The following is a 19,697-nucleotide window of genomic DNA, read 5'->3' on the forward strand; positions in this document are numbered from 1 at the left end:
TGTACACACTGGATCAGTTAAAAGTAATTTGAAAAGGAATAATTTGGTATGGTGAACTTTACAGCCAAGGAACATGTTTAAAATATCACATGGAGGATAAAAATATTTAAACAATGGCAAAATATACTTTAACTTTTAGGGAGGATGTCGCCTTTTGTCGACAGGACGGGTTGAGGGCGAAAATCAGCTGTTAGTGGTCTCACGGTCACGTCACAGGCATTCCCTTTGTGCTTGGAGGAATGCTAGACTGACTCGGCAACTAATCCTTGCGTGTGCTTGAGTTGTGAAATGTAAACAAAGGCAAGATGGCATCGACATGTCAGAAGGGAGCGAGGCGAGTGCAGAAAAGAAAACACTTGGCAGAAGATGTTTTGCGCATTATCGTGGAGCCGGACTCTGATTTTTTCAGAATCGGATTTTATTGACAGTGATCAGGAGATCGAGCGAGAGTGAGAAGCCAGCATCAGCTGATCGGACACCAGCCGATGCCGTGCCAGCTGAGCGCACTCGTGCAGCCGATGAATCTACGGCAAGGTTCGCGTGGGAGGAATACACAGACATTGATCCGTGGGAGCCGAACTGGCTACCGGACTTCACAAGACGTCACAGCTTGCTGTTGGACACGACAGATCACCAGCTGCTGGACTACTTCAGGCTGCTCTCTCCTGATGCTGCTTTTCAGCTACTGTCAGATGAGAAACAGGTAGGCAGAGAAATTTTTTGAATCGCGGGCTGCGCTTGCATCACATTCTCGTTTTTCAAAGTGGAAACCCACAACAAAAGACGAGATGAAGGGCATTGTGGCATTACAAATAGAGATAGAACAGAACTGGTGATATAACTTCAGGGAGCATTGGTCCAAACGTGCTTTGTTCCCTGGTGGCTTTGGACAGGTTATGCAGTGTGATGATAGGTACGTGATGCTGCAAAGTTTTATTCACTTCTGTAATAAACAGAAGCAAATCCGAAGGGGTGAGCCAGGCTATAATGCCATGCATAAAGTTCAGCCCCTGCTTGACATTGTGGAACCAACATAGAAACAATTTTATCAGCCTGGCCGTGATTTGTCAGTGCATGAATCTATGATAAAATAAAAGGGACACCTTTTTTTCTGCAAATATATGCCAGACAAGCCCACAAAATATGGCATAAAGGATTTTATACTGGCAGAAGCAAACACTGGTTTCTGCCTGAAAGCAATTACATATACAGGAAAGTATTTCTTTCAAAGAGAGAACTGTCCCTTGACAAGTCAGGTTGTGCTGGAGCTGCTTCAGGGCTATGAACATTTGGACAATTTTTATACATGCCCAGAATTGTTCATGGAGCTACAGAGCAGAGGAATTGGAGCTTGTGGCACAGTGAGGGTGAACAGGAGACACACGACTTCACAGTTGAAGCCAGACAGGCTGAAGATGAAGAGGTGACAATATGGTTTTCATGCGGGCAGAAAACTTGGTGGCAGTGGCATGGCACAATGGCAAAACGGGTGACTTGTCTCTCTACAGTACTCACTAACAATGTGTGAGAAAGTGCAGCAACAAACAATTGAAAGGTAGGCACCAAAGCAACACATTGTAAGGAGTGCAATGTGGCAATGACTGAAATTGGCTGCTTTGAGCGAGATCAGACCTGTGAAATCAGAGTATGCAGGCTCATACAACATGCAAGACAGTAACATTTGTCAAAAGTAAATATTTTTTGTTGATTTGACATGTTAAACAATTGCTTTGTGTTCTTTTTTAAATAAATGAAAGTTTTTGGAAAAATATTCAGCCCTGGGAGGGAAAAAAAAATTTAGCCCTAAAAGTTACGGTAGGATCATTTTACTAGAATAAACTTCTACAATGAGAAATTATTAATACTGATTTTAAAGTACAAGATCTGGAAGGGAGACAACAGCTACACAATGTTAAGTCATAATACACCTCTTTACACCTTAAACTGTCCCTTAACATACACAAAACTCATGTTTATTTAGCAGTGTGCGAGTGTGCCGAGGGATCAGAAGTCAGGAGTGAGTTTTCATGCAATCCTTATGCCTTTTCCAGCTTTGAGTTACTGTGTCATTATCGAAAAATGTAGAATATATTAATCTTGTGCTTAAACAACGTACATACCCATGGTTCAATATAGTTTAAAAATATTAAATTCAAAGCACAGTAATATTGCTTCACTTAATAAGCTTAAAACGTTTGTCAATAATACATGATATTTTCAAAGCAAGTTCCAACTTGCATACAAGACTGGTTTACAAACAATGGCAGCAAAGAAACATTAATTCTGTTCCTGTAGGCATTCATAACCAAATGGCTGCTGGTGTAGCAAACTGCCAAATCCACATTATTCAGAACTGCAAGAACACTCTTAATTTTCTGGATCTTTAGCAGTCAAACAAAACTGGCCTTAAACCAAGAGGTGCAGTTCTGTGGTATATGTTGCTATATGTACTAGAATAAATTAAAATCTGTATTAAAACACTTTTAAACAAGGCAGTTAAGTGGTTTAAATGCGGTTTCACTTTTTGGGGTTGTACGACTTAATTTTAACTCTAGATGAGTAAGAAAACCTCTGCAAGACAAATTCACATACCAACTCGCTGAGTGGACATGACCCGTGGCACCTGGGACGGATTTGTTCTGATTGGACCAAATGCAGGGGGTCTTGGAGCAGATGGGCGGAGTGTGCTTGGTATGTTCTGGAAATCTAAATAAAGCAAACAGTTTTGAACAAATCTACTGTAAAAATAAAAAAAAAAAAAAACCACGAACAAGAACACTAATGTTAAATCCAAGGAGGCTGAAATACTAGGAAGATACTCACGCTGAGGCCTGACTCCCTGTGTTGTCCAACGAGGGCTAGGTCTTAAAGGAGCAATTTGACTGGTTGGATAGTATGCAGCACGATTCTGGGCCTGGAGGGGACAATATTTAAAAATCATTTAGTGTATTAAGTATGCACTTAAAACAAATGTTACCACTTGGTAAACTAAACCAAAAAAAATAAATCGTTAAGTCACAATAATTTAGCATGAAGCTACTGCGGTTTATAATGCCTCTACCCCTAATCCAGCACAAAACCACATGACATTCTCATCCCAGAAAACTCACACCCAAGTTTACACCAAAATGTGACATGTAGGACCATACTTCAGTATTTCACTAACCACACACAATTGATTAAACCAATGTAAACGTTAGCCAGGGTCCCAGAAATAAACTCAAGACAGGAGAAATATGCACAGAAAACCGACTGACTAGAACTCTTTAGCTTTTAGGAATAAATGGCTTATCTAGAGGTTGCAAACACATTTTAAGCAGATACACTCCATAAAACTATTCTGAAGGCTAAATGCAAGTACAGGGCAAAAATGTCTAGAAATTTCAATATACACAACTTTTACTTTATTCTGCATTCAGGAGCATATGCAAAATCATGCAAACTCAGTAGAATTTACCTGAGGAATAGCTGCCATGAAGTAACCTGAAGGTGGTGCTGGTTGGTATGGGTTGATGACAGGATTGGGCACAGCTCTGACACTTGCCATTCGTTGCATGTACTGATTGGTTAGATGGGCCTGGCGCTCCTCTTTACGTTGCGCCAAAGCAACATATAAAGGTTTGGTAGCCACAATTCTACCATTCATTTCAGTCACAGCTTTGGTGGCTTCTTCAGGTGAAGAAAAACAAACAAAGCCAAACCCCTTGCTGCGTCCACCTTCCATCATTACCTAAAGAGACATTACATTTTTGTTTGTAATCCCTAAACTTAACAGCCAAAATATTTAAAATTTGAAAATAAAAGCAGGATAACCATAAATACATACTTTTGCACTGGTGATGGTGCCAAAGGGTGAAAATTCTTTACGTAACCTCTCATCATCAATCCCATCATCCAGATTTTTCACATATAAATTAACACCCTACATACAACATTTAAACAAACTGGTCATTAATAAACACGAACACAATAATACATGTGCGCATATAAAAGATTCATCTAACTTACTTGGTATCGAGTCATTCTATCTTGTTTCATTTGCTCAAATTTACGTTTTAGTTCTGTCTGGCGTTCTACTTTCTTCTGTGCACGGCCAACATATATCTGTTTTCCATTGATCTCTTTGCCATTCATTTCATCAACTGCCTATAAAACGGGAGAGAAAAAAAAAAAAAAAAAAAAAAAAAAGCTCTTCAGCGATCAGAGGACTTCACTCAAGTTTTACCACTTCGCTACGTTTGACCGGTCAGTTACCAAAATGGTTATGATGCAAGGAGGCAATCAACCTGGTTTCAACATTTACCTCAGTTAAATTTTGGCTTTTCCCCCCCAGACAGTGTAGTTAAGCTACGAACTACTATCATTGTTACCAATGCCTCCCCAAACTACAAAGATGTGCTGAACAATGCCCTCATAGTAATTTTTACATTTATAGCAGCCTAGTACTCTGGCCTGCAGTAAACCACCATAGAATGTTTCGCACAGAACTACGGTATCGGTTTACAAAAAAAAAACCAAAAAAACGTGCATTTTCCAATCTAAGGTACATACTGCCTACTGTTTAACATTAGAGTAATGCAATCGCCCCACTGTGATGAAATTGATTTTCATGATCTTCCACATTCTAGGTTATATAAAACACTAATTTACAACATGTAAAATGTGGCATTACCCAAAGTCATAAATGAGTGAGCTTATTTCACCTTATCATCAAGTTCATATTTGTTTTGAAAACATTAGATATTTGAAGCAAAAGACCTAACATAAAAGATTTACTTAACCCGGTCAAATAAAAGTTATGATTACCTTTTGGGCATCTTCATGCCTCTCGAAGCTGACAAAACCAAAACCTTTAGATTTACCACCATCATCAGTCATCACACGAATACTCAGGGCAGGACCTAATTGAGGGGGAGAAATCTGTATAGTTCAGTCAAATTCTGAAAAACAACCTACAAAATGCCAAGAACACACACAAAAATGTACCATATTTGCCAAATATCTCTTTTAATTTCTCATCATCCATGTCTTCCCCAAAGTTTTTAATATAAACATTTGTGAACTCTTTTGCTCTAGCTCCAAGTTCTGCTTCACGCTCTTTGCGAGACTTAAAACGTCCTACAAACCTGAAAGAAAAAAAAAAGTTTTCTAAATCACAACTGACAATTCACTTACTGCTAAATTAAAAATTTTAAAAGTAAAAATTAATCAAGAATAGTTTTCACTTATATACTGATGGCTGAAGCAGTACATATGCATGCATTCATGACCTTGTCAATATTGCAGCAACACAGGTTCAATCTGGTTGGCCCAAGTATTATGTTACTGTTTCCATGGCCACTCACTAGTATGAAACAAACACCACATGCTGCCATTATCAGTGGGTTAGAGATGCACAGGTACATTTGATTGTTTCTATAATGAAAATGTTTTGCTGTAGCAGGTTAAAATAGCCAAGTAAAGGGTGAGAACCCAGTCCCAACAGTCAAAAATAAGCATGTCAAACTAAGCGTCTTATCCTAGATTATGTTCTGTATTCATTTTTTATGATTATGCAAATTTTACTTGGTTTCAGGAAAAAAAATAAATAAATAAAAATGTTAGTGGCATCACTTTATCCCCATTTTGCACCGTAGCATATGGAGACTGTGAGCTACAAACATAATGTAGCAGCCATTTTGGCCAGTACAGTCTCTGGAAAGATGTACTGAATTTGACAAGGCTGCACTAGCTCCGCAACTCACAAAACTACTTACACTTTACGGTCATTAAGAAGCATCCCATTCATCTTCTCAATTGCTCTTTCAGCTGCTTCCTGTGTTTCAAAATGCACAAATCCATATCCCTTGGATCCATTTTCATCGCATACCACCTAAGTGTTTAGAGAAACATCAGGTTAGAAATTGCAGTTCCAATGCTTTAGAATAATGGCACCAATCTGGTATTTTGGCATGATGCTTTAAGATACACTCGCTACCATTTAAAAAAAAAAAAATCAATACACAGGACGAAACTTTTCTTTTGACAATATTACAAACAAAGAGGTAGTTCACAAAAGAAATGATGTACATCATGTTAGTAAAACTATTTGATTGCACCCATGAAGCTCTAAATCTAGCACAGTATAAAGATGAAAATTTTAAATGTTAGTAGTGGAAACCCACACACTCTAAACTGGGTAAATAGAACGATCTTGTCTAGAAATGCATTAGAACACAAAACGTATACACACTGACTAACAGGAAGACTCAGAAAACTACTCAAAACTAAGAGCACGGACTAAGGACTGTTTGCTTAAAAAAAGCTTTAACATCTTTATGTAGTAACTGCTCATCTTAATATGTAATTTATTCAATGAACACAAATTTTAACTTAATATTTCATTAGGTACAGTTTACATTTTTGACACAGAACTTGACAATTTGGCTCTGTAGGAAACTTTTCCTAAAATCACAGCTTTTTATTCACGGCCAATATATCACTTCCAGCTTGAAAGCAATTCGGTGGCATTTCCACAAAAGAGCTTTTGTAGGTTTCAATTCTCATTTAATTACCACTAGAAACTACTGGCAAAACAGACACTTAAATCCAACACAGATCATAATTCTGCCAAAGTTGCTTGTGCATCAGAAGTTGGATAGCAACGATAGGCCATGAAGCATGAGTTTTAAATTTTGAGCAATTTATAGGATAGGTAGCTATACCACACAATAGTTCATTCCCTAGTAAACTTGTCCATGCTAAAATTTATTCTTGGGTAACGTTATAAAAAGGTATACCCAAACCAACTGCTGGATCAGACAAACTTGCAATGGGCCTTGTGTGAACCCAAGACACAGTGCAGGTTCTATTTATATAACTAATAAGCTTTGCAAATTTCCTAGCAGGTAACAGGTCCAGCAGTCAACAAAAATAAAAACCACCTCTATCAACACAATGGTACAAAAGCAACACAAATGGGCAAAGAATTCAAGAACACCACCTTATTAGCTTCTCAACATCGGCAACATAGGGAACCACAGACAAATATAGTATGAAGGATAGGTAAAGCATTTTTCAAGTCAAAGTTTTTCTTTACAATCATGGTATGGTGTAGACTCTGAACCAGCATAGAACTAGGATTAATAAACACACCTTTCACATTTCTGAGACAGGAATAAAAAAAAATTTCTCAGATTCTAGAGGTAAGGAAACATTTCCTGTGTTCACGTGTCTACTCATAGCAGTCTTCATAGATAAAGTTTTGACATTTACCACAGGCGATGCATCCCCCAATACTAACCACTTTCAGCAATTACCATTTTACACTTACAGAAACACTGTTCTGGTCGACTGAGCTCACAAACATTGCATAGCTAGCTCTGTCAATTTTGGAAAAGTGCCCTTCAACATTTAAATTAAAACAGGATGAAATTCCTAGATTTTCCCAAGCTGAATACTGGATTCAGCATATGCTGTAACATCTTCCACAAACTTAAGTATGAAATCATAAGCTCTTTGTGCACTTGATTGTAGTTTGACAAGGTACACATTTTCCATGACCCTGCCTCTGTTCTTTGGCTCCAAGATATACCCGAGATAGTAAGTGGTTATCACATGCATCCTTGCACGTCTACTCGATGGTTGGCAGGCTTCGCAGGATAGCTGACCAACTGATATACAGTGCTAGTCAGGGTACTACTCAACACTGAGTCAATTTTTGATGGCTTTGATGTTTTAGTTGTCTAATGCTTTGAACATGTTACAGTTTAGAAGGAATTGCAAAAAAAAAAAAAAAAAAAAAAAAGCTATTACATTTCTGTATGCTCACGAAAAGTGACTTGATGCACTTGGCCAAATCAATGAAGCAAACTGCTTTCTTTAGATATGTGATAAATGTTTTAAGACTATTTATTGTAATTCCACCTTAGTTTAGAAAATCCATTTTCATATGCACAATCCCTACTTTCTTACATGATTCCACGAACTGAATCCATAGGGCCCAAAGAGTATGAGAAGCAGACATCTGCTGAAATGCCACCATGATAGAAACTGCTATGCTGCATACTACATCAAGGACAGGAAAACCTAAGCTAAAAACTTGTGCTATTCGGCTTGTATCTTCTCTTATAGCCAATACAAGTAAGCCCGCAATTCGCTAGCGAATCGGAAATCCAAGAATGGCAATCAGTTTCTGTTCCGTCCAATATCTGGATGGATGACATATCATGGAGGATGGGTGCGTCTGGGGAAATGTCATTTAATTCAATAAGCATATCTGTACTAAAGCGGTTTCGTTTTGTGGAGACTTTACTCTTGCCTTCGCTGACACCGACTGCTTGAACAGGTTGTGTTTGGGCGCCACCTACTGACTCTGGGAAGCCGCTGCGTTTGACTCTGGGGTGAGCGCCACGGCGCAATATGCACCTCGGTGGGAAGCTGTTGCGTGAAGAAATATCATGGAGGGTATATGCGGTGGTGTGGGCAGTCGCGTCCGGGCGGCTATACAACCCGGCTTGCACGCTTTACCTCAGGTGTAGTTCACAGGTCGTAGGCATGGTAAAGTTTCCATTTAATTCACTAAACCCTATTTGAACTAAAGCGGTTTCTTTGTGTGGGCGCCTTCGTTCATTGTTTATATCCATGACTGTACAGGTTGTGTTGTTTGGGCGCTCAGAGGTTGTGTTGTCTGGGTGCCACCTACTGACTCTGGGAAGCCACTGCGTTTGACCCTGGGGCAGGCGCCAAGGACGCAGTACGCATGCGTGCATTTGACTCTGGGGCAGGTGCCAAGGCCGCAGTGCGCATGCACCTCGGTGCGTCCACCGTGCATAAATTAACTGGTTTAGTAAGATAGACAACAGCACGAGTGCACAAGAGAGACATTCTGCAGATCGGTCAACCTCAAGTACCAGTCTTTGAATTGTAGTTCTTAATTCTATTAAGTGTGGACAACTTTTCTCTGCCATTAGCTCCTGCCAAATACTCCAGTATTAGGTCGGTGCTTGCATGAAGCCACACTCATCCAGTACTATACGAATTTAATGTATATAGTACAATATTGAATCAGTAACTACAAATGGAAAAAAAAAAAAAAAAAAAGTCTAGTAAAAATTGAAATCAGGTTGGACACTGTAAAGACCAGAGGTTTCTGTACTCCGCTTAACATGTGGCAATGATATTTCCCTATGCACATAAGGGGAAAAACCAAAAACGCTTAACTGAAAAAAATGCTGGGCTCTGATGACCTGCACCATTAAGTACATTAGCATTTGGCTCCATATTGAACTACAGACACTGCATACTATTATGTTCACTTTTTTTTTTTTTTTTTTTTTTTTTTTTTTTTAAGTGATCGGTTCTAGCCAAAAAAAAAAAAAAATGTTGCATTTATTTTTGAAGAGATATGGCTACCTCAATGTTATTAGATCTCGTATTGAAGTTTTACAAATACTTCACAAGCTATTAGGCTGCTTGCTATGGCCACCCAATGTTTTTTTTCTGGTACCCTACAAAATCCTAGTACGATTTGCATGCTGGTAGTTAATTTGACCAACAGGTCAACACTGGTACTACAGAAGAGAAAATTTTAAAATCAGACTCAATATTCTTCACAATTTACCAAGGTTCCTGGTGAAACCTACAGCATGATGTAAACTCCCTGATCCACTTTAAACATGTATCAAGCTCTTGTTGATTGAGTTCAGCAGTACATTATTCAAAATTAAAAAAAAAAAAAAAAAAAAAAGCCAAACACACACCAAATGGCAGTAATGGAGTAATGCCTCATCTGTTGGTATAAATCAACTAGGATTACCCTTGTTCAAATTTGTTGTGCCAATATTCACTTGGACTGAACTTCAGACACCACAGATAAACAGATCCAAATCTATGCAAAAAAAACACCCTACCCATACCTTCACCATTAAATAAGAACTTTATAATCTGTTCAGCTAGATGCAAACAAGTCTCCAAGGGTTGGTCATGTTACATATGCAAATATGATGTTGAGGATCCATTACCTTCAAAAAACAACTTTACAGTGCTACAACACGAATAAAGGCAGCAAAGGTATAACTAAACCGATACGCAAATGCACCTTATAAAAGGACCTGGACACAGAGAGAAAACATGACAGCTGAAGGTCTCCCCTGTGCACAAGTAGTCATTAATGCATTTCTTGGTTAAAGCAGTAGGTTTCAGTTACATGCATTTTAGGACGCAACAACAACTTCTAGAATTCCAGCTTACGTAAAACCTAGCCTTCTTAACTTTATCAGGGCTGCTTTTTTTTTTTAAATTTGAAATGTTCACCATTTAGTCTGTAGGGCTGTAATGATTAGTTGACGTAATTGACGACGTCGACTATACAAAAATCGTATTTTTATGTTTATAGTCAACGAGTCATAAACACAACCTTCAATAGAGGCTCAAGTCACAAAGAACCATATTGGTTTTTGTAACTGCAATGCACTACATGAACATCTGGGGGCAGTATCGTTTGCTATTGTTTGTCAAGACTGCACACAGTCCTACCAACGAAGAACGAACGTCTGAGGAGAAGAAGAATGTAGAGGAAAACAAACTTGGTTGCAATGGCGAGTCAGATTGAGGAGGGGGAAGGAGATGGAAAAAAAAATTGACACTTTAGAAAGTGTGGGAGCACGTCACCAAAAAAAGAAAAAAAAAAGTTGAATGCAGATTATGCAAAGCGGAGCTCTTTTCACGGCAGCACCACCATGATGCACGAGCATCTGAAATGCAAGCATCCTGGAGCAGTGATGCTGCTGTCTCTTGAGAACTTATGCTGCTGCTGTTAGGGTCAGATCAAGAGGGGAGGGAGAGCGTGAACGAGACAGCAAATAAGTGGAAAAAAAAGCTAACTTTTACAAGTAACAAATTTACACCTGATCTATTCGGTTTCAAATAATATTGCATTAGTGCGATGATGTTTTCTGGATTGCTACTATGCAATGATTTCTTCAAAATGTCACATATTTGTCTCCCCCTCCCGGTGCTGTGCTGACACCAGAAGGTGTGAGCTTATTCAGTGCTATCAGGAGCACGCAGGTGGCAGGTTGCTTGTGTTATAACAAGTAGTATGTATCGTGATCGAGAGAATAAAAATGAAGAAAAAAAAAATTACTTTTACAAGTACTATACATTTACAGTGGCTGTTAGACGCAAATCAAATGTGTTTATTATATAACAGCAGCTCACTACTCAAAACGGTAAATATACGAGGCAGTCAGGATCGAACTGGAGAACTCTTGATCAGCAATTCCTACTGCTGCACCATGGAAGTTATTGCATCATCCTTGAACCTTTTGTGAAAGTGTTCATTTGATCTTTGCACTTCAGGCTTTACACATTATATAGTTTGTCTACATTTTGTCATTTATTACTAATATATGAAAAACGTTTGTTTTAACGATGTATTTTTTGGTTAAGTTAAATAAATGCTCTTTTTTTTTGTTTAAAGACTATGTGCACTTTATATTGTTTATTTTTTTTATTGTGATGGTCATTTTCAAATTCATGTTTCATGGTTATTTTAATTTGATTATTAATTTTAATCGTGTTAATGCAGAGACATCACGGTGACATTCACAGGTGGACAGACGTGAGCAGATGAGGTAAGACATGCACTGGAACCCTAAACAGGATGTGCAACCACAGGTTCTCAGGCTTCAAAATAGTCAGGCATGAAATAATCGTGACTAATCGGGGGGTTGAATGAAAACGATTAGTTGACTACCAAAATAATCATTAGTTGCAGCCCTATTAGTCTGTTTACATAAAACTGCAAACTCAAAACCAATATTGCCTGAAAAAAAAACAAAATTTAACACTTACCTTGCAAGAAAGGATATTCCCAAAAGCAGAGAATGTATCATATAAAGCCTTGTTGTCAATCGATTTATCTAGATTCTTGATGAAGATGTTACCAACTCCACTCTTTCTCAAGGAGGGATCACGCTGGGACCACATAATTCTAACTGGTTTTCCCTTTATCACATCGAAGTTCATAGTGTCTAAAGCTCTTTCAGCTAGATAATAAAAAGAAAAAAGCTAATTAAGTCAGGATTACAATCTCATAATAGTTAAACAAAAACAGTTTATAGATGAATTTGTTAAGTTTATGATGTATTGTACTTTTCTTTAGCTTCATTAGTCAAGTGTTGTACCCAGCTGTGTATGTGAAAATTGTGCAAGTATTTTGTATAACAAACAGGTATGCTTAGACTTGCTTAACCAGTGACCTTATCTTAAGGCTGAGGGACACTTCATTTAATATAACCTGTACCTAATATCACAACTTGTCAAACAGCACAGAAAAGAAAAAGTAGAATGGGTGCAGAATCTTAATACAAATACCCCGAAAGTGACTCTCACATGCAACTTGAGAAATCTTGGATATAATTCACTTGTTCATATATACCAAGATATCAACTAATTTCTCAGCTCAACAACTTTTAACATGCAGTAACTCTGAAAGATGTTCTCCCACAACTGACGACACTCAACCAAGGACCAAACCAGACTTCCCTTTTAGGGAAGTGGGATGACAGAAATAGAAACTTGAGTAAAAGCTGACACAGGACGAACATACAAACTCAAAGGCAAGATTTAATGTTTTAATCCCAATATGCTGTATACCAAGACACTAATGCTATCCACTGCACCACTGTGCATCATAAAATTAATCTTTTGGCATTGAATTTCCTGTGTAACCATTTAATATGTGGTATTTATACCTTCCAATTATCCACCTCAATAAAATACCAAGTATCTGTCTGGTTGCCCATCTGGAAGCTAGGTCTTGTTATTCCAAAAGATAGCAAAAACCCTCAGTTGCTAATCAAAGAAAAACTTCTGCAAAGGTCAAACTACTCTCTTCAGTCTCAGTAAATTAAGAATTCTACTAGTCCAGACTTGATTTAATTGGATAATGTGCCACATGAGGGTGGGCATCTAACCAAAAGAAGTGGGAGTTCAAGGTATTGTGTGTAGATGGGTGCAGAATTGGCTCAGTCACAAAGGTTATGGTGCAATGAACCCTTTCAGAATTGCCGGACGTTAAGAGGGGGTTTCCAAAGGAGTCATTGATAGGGCCGCTGCTATTTGAAATACGTTACCGGCAATGTGTGAAAGACAGGTATTGTATAGAATGCCTAGGAAAACTATATAATGTGCAATTTTTTAAGCAAACCATGAAATCTCTTACTTTAACATGCTATATACTTTCCCCAGGCTTTCATACTATGATGTCCTACTATGGTATTCTACACAATGCCTAATTTCACACAGACAGTAACATTAAATATGCATATACTAGCCAACCCGCGGCGTAGCATACGCCGCATAATTATGTATTGATGGGTGACCACTTCCTGAACGACACAGTTGTCAGTACTTGTAGTCACAGTTGAGAAAAACTTTTTTAATGTCTTTTAAGCACAGGGGAAACAATGAACATGTCAAACATCCGGAATGTAATAAGCCACCAAGAAAAGTAAAATTGCAACAATGCTATCTATAAAAGTGAAAATAAATTTGTGCCCCGTGTATTTTTTTTTTTTTTTTTTTTAACTGCCTTGTGGGGCTGTAGTAGTGTTGCTGCTTTGCGGTAAGGAGACTCTGGAAGATTGTGTGTTCGGTTCCCGGTTCCTTCCTGTGTGGATAGTGCTTTGAATACTGAGAACATCGCTATTTCAATGTAACAAAGTATTATTCCTATGTGTCCAGCGCGCGCGCTCGCTCGCTCGCTCTCTCGCGCACGTGCGTGTGTGTGCGTCACACGCTCTTGCTCTCTCGCTGCACGTGGTCCTGTAGGCAAACGCCGCAAAAATAATATATTGATAGCTGAACACTTCCGGAAAGACACCGTTGTCTAAAAGGAGAGAAAAAAATGAACATTTGCAAAATCCGTAACGGTGCTTTCAGTAAGTACAATGCACACGCGTTTTTTAATTTCATTCAGCGATTCAGTTCCGAGACAGACATGCCTCTTCTTACCTGGTCCTCCCCCGTCCACCCTCGTTCTCTAAGCTTACACACCCCCTGGTCATGTGTCCGCTTGCAAGAGCAACTCACGGAGACCCGCCCACCAATATTAAGACCATGGCGTAGTTGAGAAACACTTTAATGTCTTTTAAGCACAGGGGCAACAATGTACATGTGAAACATCCGTAATGTAATAAGCCACCAAGAAAAGTAACATATGCTATGCACAGAAGTGAAGAAAAATTCAAAACCGGTGTATTTTTTAACTGCCTTGTGGGGCTGTAGTAGTGTTGTTGGTTTGCAGGAAGGAGACTCTGGAAGATTGTGTGTTCGCTTCCCGGTTCCTTCCTGTGTGGATAGCGCTTTGAATACTGAGAATCAGTATCGGTATATCAATGTAACGAAGTATTATTATTCCAATGTGTCCAGCGCACTCTCTCTCCCGCGTGCACGTGTGCCTGTGTGTGTGTGTGTGTGTGTGTCACACGCTCTCACTGTCTCTCTCTCTCTCGCTGCAAGTGGTCCTGCAGGCAAACTTCGCAAAAATAATATATTGATTGCTGAACACTTCCGGAAAGACACAGTTGTCTAAAAGGAGGGAAAAAAAATGAACATTTGCAAAATCCGTAACGCTCCTTTCAGTAAGTATAATGCACACGCTTTTGCCGGCCAGTTTTTACCAGCCGACCGTTGCCGCACGGTCATTCAGCGATTCAGTTCCGCGACAAACATGCCTCTTCTTACCTGGTCCTCCCCCCTCCATCCTCGTTCTCTAAGCTTACATACCCCCTGGTCATGTGCCCGCTCGCAAGAGCAACTCACGGAGCCCCGGCCACCAACTTTAAGACCATTGGATGAAGCAGGTGAGATGCTAATGAAACAGAGGCACAGGGCTTATTGATTTTTAAAGACTGCTTCCTTCATTGTGTTTTGAGAGGGAAACAATTGTCCGTGACTTACAATTGGAGGACAACCGACGCTAATGAAACAGAGGCACAGGGCGTATTGTAATTGTAAAGGATTGTTTTAAGGATCCCATGGGATACCCCTCGCAAACCGTTTTACACTCTGCATATGGCGATTCACCTCTGCGAGAAACATGCCTCTATGAAAAGTCAACGTGGCTCGGAGGTGCATGTGGCCTCTACGACAGACAAATATAAATGACGCCGTTTTTTCTGTGTCGTCGCGTCAGAGTTAGTGGGCGTGGCTCTGCGAGTTGTCATCGCATCCAATGGTCTTAAGAGTTGGTGGGCGTGGCTCCTTCCGGCGTGCTTTCCATGGTTGGCTACTTGTCTTCTGGCTTAGTGAATTTTTATATTATATATATATATATATATATATATATATATATATATATATATATATATATATATATATATATATATATATATATATATATATATATATATATATATATATATATATATAGTGGTGATCAAAATTAGAACTTACAAACTTCCTAAATTTCAAAAATCACTGCTTATACCTATTTGAAGTGGTGGCTCTGAGGCCAAGTATCTGTGCAGGTATCTGGAAGACTGCCAGTTCAAATCTTGTTACTACCAGAAGGGATCATACTCTGCTGGGCCCTTGACCAAGACCCTTAATATTAAAATTTCAACCACTGCAAGAGAACTTGGTTGTTCCAAGTATATTTGCAGCCTTAAAATGACACTAGTTCATTCAATTCCCCCAAAAATGGTCATCCACACAAGACAGGATAATGCAGAGACTCAATTGGGAATCAGTTTAACACTGCAGCTGGAACTGCACGCAAGTCCAGTTCTGAACAGGCTAAGACTGAGTATGCAGTGTCTCGCCATTCAAATGAAAATTCAAACTGAAAGCTCACTCTGCAGTGACCAAGTCTGTAATTAACAATCAAAATGCTACACTAACCTTTGCTGTTGCTTGGACAGAGGGGATAACTGGTCCAAAGTTCACTTTAGTGATGAAAGCAAGTTTCATTTCCTTGGGTCTGATGGGAAACATTATGTTCAGTGTAAAAATGAGTAAAGACTGAACCCAAAGTGTGCAAAAAAGTTACATTTGGAAGAGGAAATGCCATGGTTTGAGATTTTTTTGGCAGCAGGAACTTGGCCACTCATACAGCCACATGGCTGTGCAAATGCAAATGTCTCAGAACCTCCTTCAGCAACATCCGATTCCTTCCCTGCAAGCATCTCACAATCAGTTCACAATTTTCATGGAAGACAATACCCCCTGGTCACATTGAAAAACGGGTAAAGCAGTTCATTGAAGCGATGTAATGGCCAGCCCAAAATACAGATATACATGTAAACCTGATCTCCGTTTTTGGGGTTATGGCTTTGAAGAAGGCTAACAAACCCACAACAGTTACCGAACTGTGGAATATAATGGAAAAACAGTAGACAGATCAATCCAGATCAGCAAGAAAAACTAGGTATGTCCAACGGGTGCAATTAATTGTGCTCAAGTATTTTTTGTTGAAGTGCCTTGATTTTGTAAAACATGCTAGAACACCGATATCCATAGCTAATGTTCTTTTAAAATTTTGAGCAATGAAAATTATTTCAGAAAAAGCCAAGTGTTCATAAATCTCTCTCTGCTTTTGATCACCTGTGTGTGTTTATTATATATCACACACACACACACACACACACACACACATTATGAACAGAACAAGTGCAGTGAACAGACTAAAATGAGTTAATCAAGAACACGGACACGGCTGGAAACTTAAAGGTAAATTTAACACCAACAGGAGGTTTGCCTTTACACAGAACCATAGATACATGGAATAAGCAACCAAATAATGTGATACAGCAGGACTTTATTATTTTTTTTTTTTATTTATTTTTTTTTTTAATTTTTATATTAAAAAATTTTTTTTTTTGGCTATTTCAGTAGAATTACATGGAGAGGACTAGCAATCTTGGTTAGGATGAAAGTGCAATCTAGGTGATATGCCAATTCTGTGATTCTTCAGATAAGTTTGTTACAAGAAAAACCTCACATGGAAGTCTGCATGTAGGATTAGGCTAAATACATCCAACTAACCTTGCCCCATTAACATACAAAATTGAAGGCAAGTACCTTACTTACATCTCAAATGGTAAACACAAGGGGCCTCATGTACAAACTGTGTGTATGCACAAAATTATTGTGTATGCCCGTTTCCATGCTCACATTGCGATGTATAGGCTAAACTTGGTGTAAAGCCAGGCACATTCGCAAGCTAGCTCAAACCATAGCGTACAGAAGTTTTCGGCTCAGTTTTGCAAACTGGCAGGACCCAGCGTCAAAGCAGTGCTACTGTTCCTGGGTAGCTACCCTTTATTTTTTAGATTCACATCCCTGACATGGCTTTATCAAATACACCGACATTAACCACACATTGTTTTTTAGTTTAAGGCATCCGATTGTAATCAACCTGTAACCATATAAATGGTGCACGGAATGGCCAAACTATTCCAAAATCTATAGCTGCTTTAGCATTCTTACTCAGTGTACCACAGCGTATTTTAATCCCCTGTATTGTAGTGTGGAATCTGCTCTACAGCAGCTGATCGGAAAACTACCACACACCGCGTCAAGACCATAGAGAATTATTGGGGTACAGCTTCTAGCACACGCTGCCTCAGCCATGCACACTATTTGAACTTCTCTCATTTGGCAAACACTTCAGAGCCTTTCCTGCATGAACCTAGTGGTTCAGAAAGTTTCATCCCAAGAGGCACAAGTGCACTCAATCAGTCCATCAAGCACACCTTCTAGAACTGTTTGCATTATAATTACAATTACCTCACTGTAAACCTGCATTACAGTTGTAGCTTTCATATTGTGTATTTCTCATTTTATTAAACGTATTTTTTTTTTTTTAACCATTTTATAGAAAAATAAGTTTAGAGGATTTGGATATTGAATCTCATTGTACCATACAAAAACAAAGGAATTAAATTCAACAGAAGAGAGCACGTATTGAGGACGACTGGCTTCTAAGATGACTTCAATTTCCAGGCACTATCTTTCTTGATGAAACACAATAAAGTATATATTACATTATACAGAAATTTCTAACTTCATTTACATAATGTATACTGTTAATAAACGTATGTTCACGATGGACAGTGGTAGCAAACTGGTGCCCCTTCAAGGACTGTTCCTGCCTCACACTGTATGCTTCCTGGGACTGGTACTACCATGGATGGAATAATTAAAAATGTACTACGAAGATTTTAATGGTCCTTGAAAATAAGAATCTGCATTCTAAGCTGACAGATGGCTTGACATTAAAGAGCTGATAGTGTGGCAATTGGTTACTTGGAGAAAGAAGAGGATGGACAGGAATTGGAACGTTTGAAAAGGACAGTACTATAATAAATACATTTCATCAACCATTGTGCAAGGAGCAAGATAGCATCTTGCAGGAGGCAGGAACAATCTCTGAATGGGGCCGCCAGCTTGTCACTTCCATTGCACCAATGTGGCCCCATGTTTAATACATGCTTTAATTTCATCATGAAAATGATATCAAGTATACATCTTAGTATTTGAATTGTTCAGAGAGCTGTAATTAATGTAATGTATTCTGTGTCCTGTAATTTAAGAAGCTAGTAGTGATTCACACAGTACATAGAAAAAAAATATGAAGCATTTAATGCGCTACTTTAGATACAATGGGATTTGAGAAACTAGTAAATTAGAAGTGTGAAGCTCGACATTTCCACTTTAATCACGTAGTTTATTTTGTCATTAAAGTCTTTTAAAATCTTTTAAGTCTTTTAAACTTAAGGGAGTATTTATATTGATTTACATATTCAAAGAGGCGTTAAGTCTGGGGGGAGTCTTGAGGGAGGTAGGCGTGTGCACGAGCGTTACATTTCACGCAGACCGGGATTTACGTAGCGGAAGTTGTCTTACGCACGGATTTCTGCAGCTGAATTTTTGAGAAGGGTGCGGCTGCAGGTCGCAGACTTGGCCTTCCACGCCCCCGGCCTTCCACAGTCCACCCCACAACCGCCTATAGTCCGTAGAAAGAGAAGAGCTGCTGTACAGTTTTTCCAATTCAAAAAAGAAAAGGAGCTGAAAACGTTTTCCGACACGGAACAATGGCACAACAGAACCAGGTATGGACTCACAGAATAAAAAGCTCAGTATATTTAAAGAAACTTTAGATCCATTAAACAAAACTAATGAGATGTACGATTATATACAGTATAGCGAATCCAAGTGTTCTGTTTATCGTCATTACCGACATATCCTATTTTTAAGCATATCGTTTTAATTATTTTTTACCTCTTGTATTGTTTCTTTTTAATATTTGCCGTATTATTTCATCTATATTAGCATCTCATAAATAAGTGAAAAAGTTATGTAGAGAATCTGCAATGTTAGTGTACAATATGAAAGGTATTTATGTTTATCGTCGTCATTAACGTATATTAAATATCTTAACTTAGTTAAGTTAGCTATTTATAAAAGCACGTTAGCACTTTCTGCCAAATTAGTATTATATATTATTTTGTCTTGATTTCCACAGTCACATTTCACCATAAAGGCAGAGAATATAAAAACAACTTTGATAACATTGATTAAATATCCAAATGAATCCAAGTGCCCGCTTTGTAAAAAGCACAGAGACTACAGTATCCTGCTACGTCACCTTGTAAAAAGCACAGAGACTACAGCATCCTGCTACGTCACCTTCAGAGTCGTGAAGGCCA

At 38.7% G+C, this 19,697-nt stretch overlaps 1 protein-coding gene and 1 non-coding gene across 3 annotated transcripts in view; both read right to left on the bottom strand.

The window, feature by feature from the left end:
* The window catches only part of LOC114641917 (polyadenylate-binding protein 1), a 41,244-nt gene that overhangs the window by 11,675 nt on the left and 9,872 nt on the right, over positions 1-19,697 (bottom strand). For both annotated transcript variants that reach the window (XM_028790942.2, XM_028790941.2), the window contains exons 2-10: positions 11,836-12,029; positions 5,757-5,872; positions 4,987-5,126; positions 4,807-4,901; positions 4,009-4,146; positions 3,827-3,922; positions 3,458-3,730; positions 2,824-2,914; positions 2,593-2,706 (exon numbers count right to left, since the gene is read on the bottom strand). In XM_028790942.2, coding sequence (XP_028646775.1) covers positions 2,593-2,706; positions 2,824-2,914; positions 3,458-3,730; positions 3,827-3,922; positions 4,009-4,146; positions 4,807-4,901; positions 4,987-5,126; positions 5,757-5,872; positions 11,836-12,029 — 1,257 coding nt within the window. The remainder of the gene's footprint in view (positions 1-2,592; positions 2,707-2,823; positions 2,915-3,457; positions 3,731-3,826; positions 3,923-4,008; positions 4,147-4,806; positions 4,902-4,986; positions 5,127-5,756; positions 5,873-11,835; positions 12,030-19,697) is intronic.
* Positions 5,596-5,727, bottom strand: LOC114641923 (small nucleolar RNA SNORA5). The gene has a single exon (XR_003714395.1). It is a non-coding gene; the product is annotated as a small nucleolar RNA SNORA5 (small nucleolar RNA).

The sequence above is a fragment of the Erpetoichthys calabaricus genome, chromosome 13 (genome assembly GCF_900747795.2).
Source record: "Erpetoichthys calabaricus chromosome 13, fErpCal1.3, whole genome shotgun sequence".
NCBI lineage: Eukaryota > Metazoa > Chordata > Cladistia > Polypteriformes > Polypteridae > Erpetoichthys > Erpetoichthys calabaricus.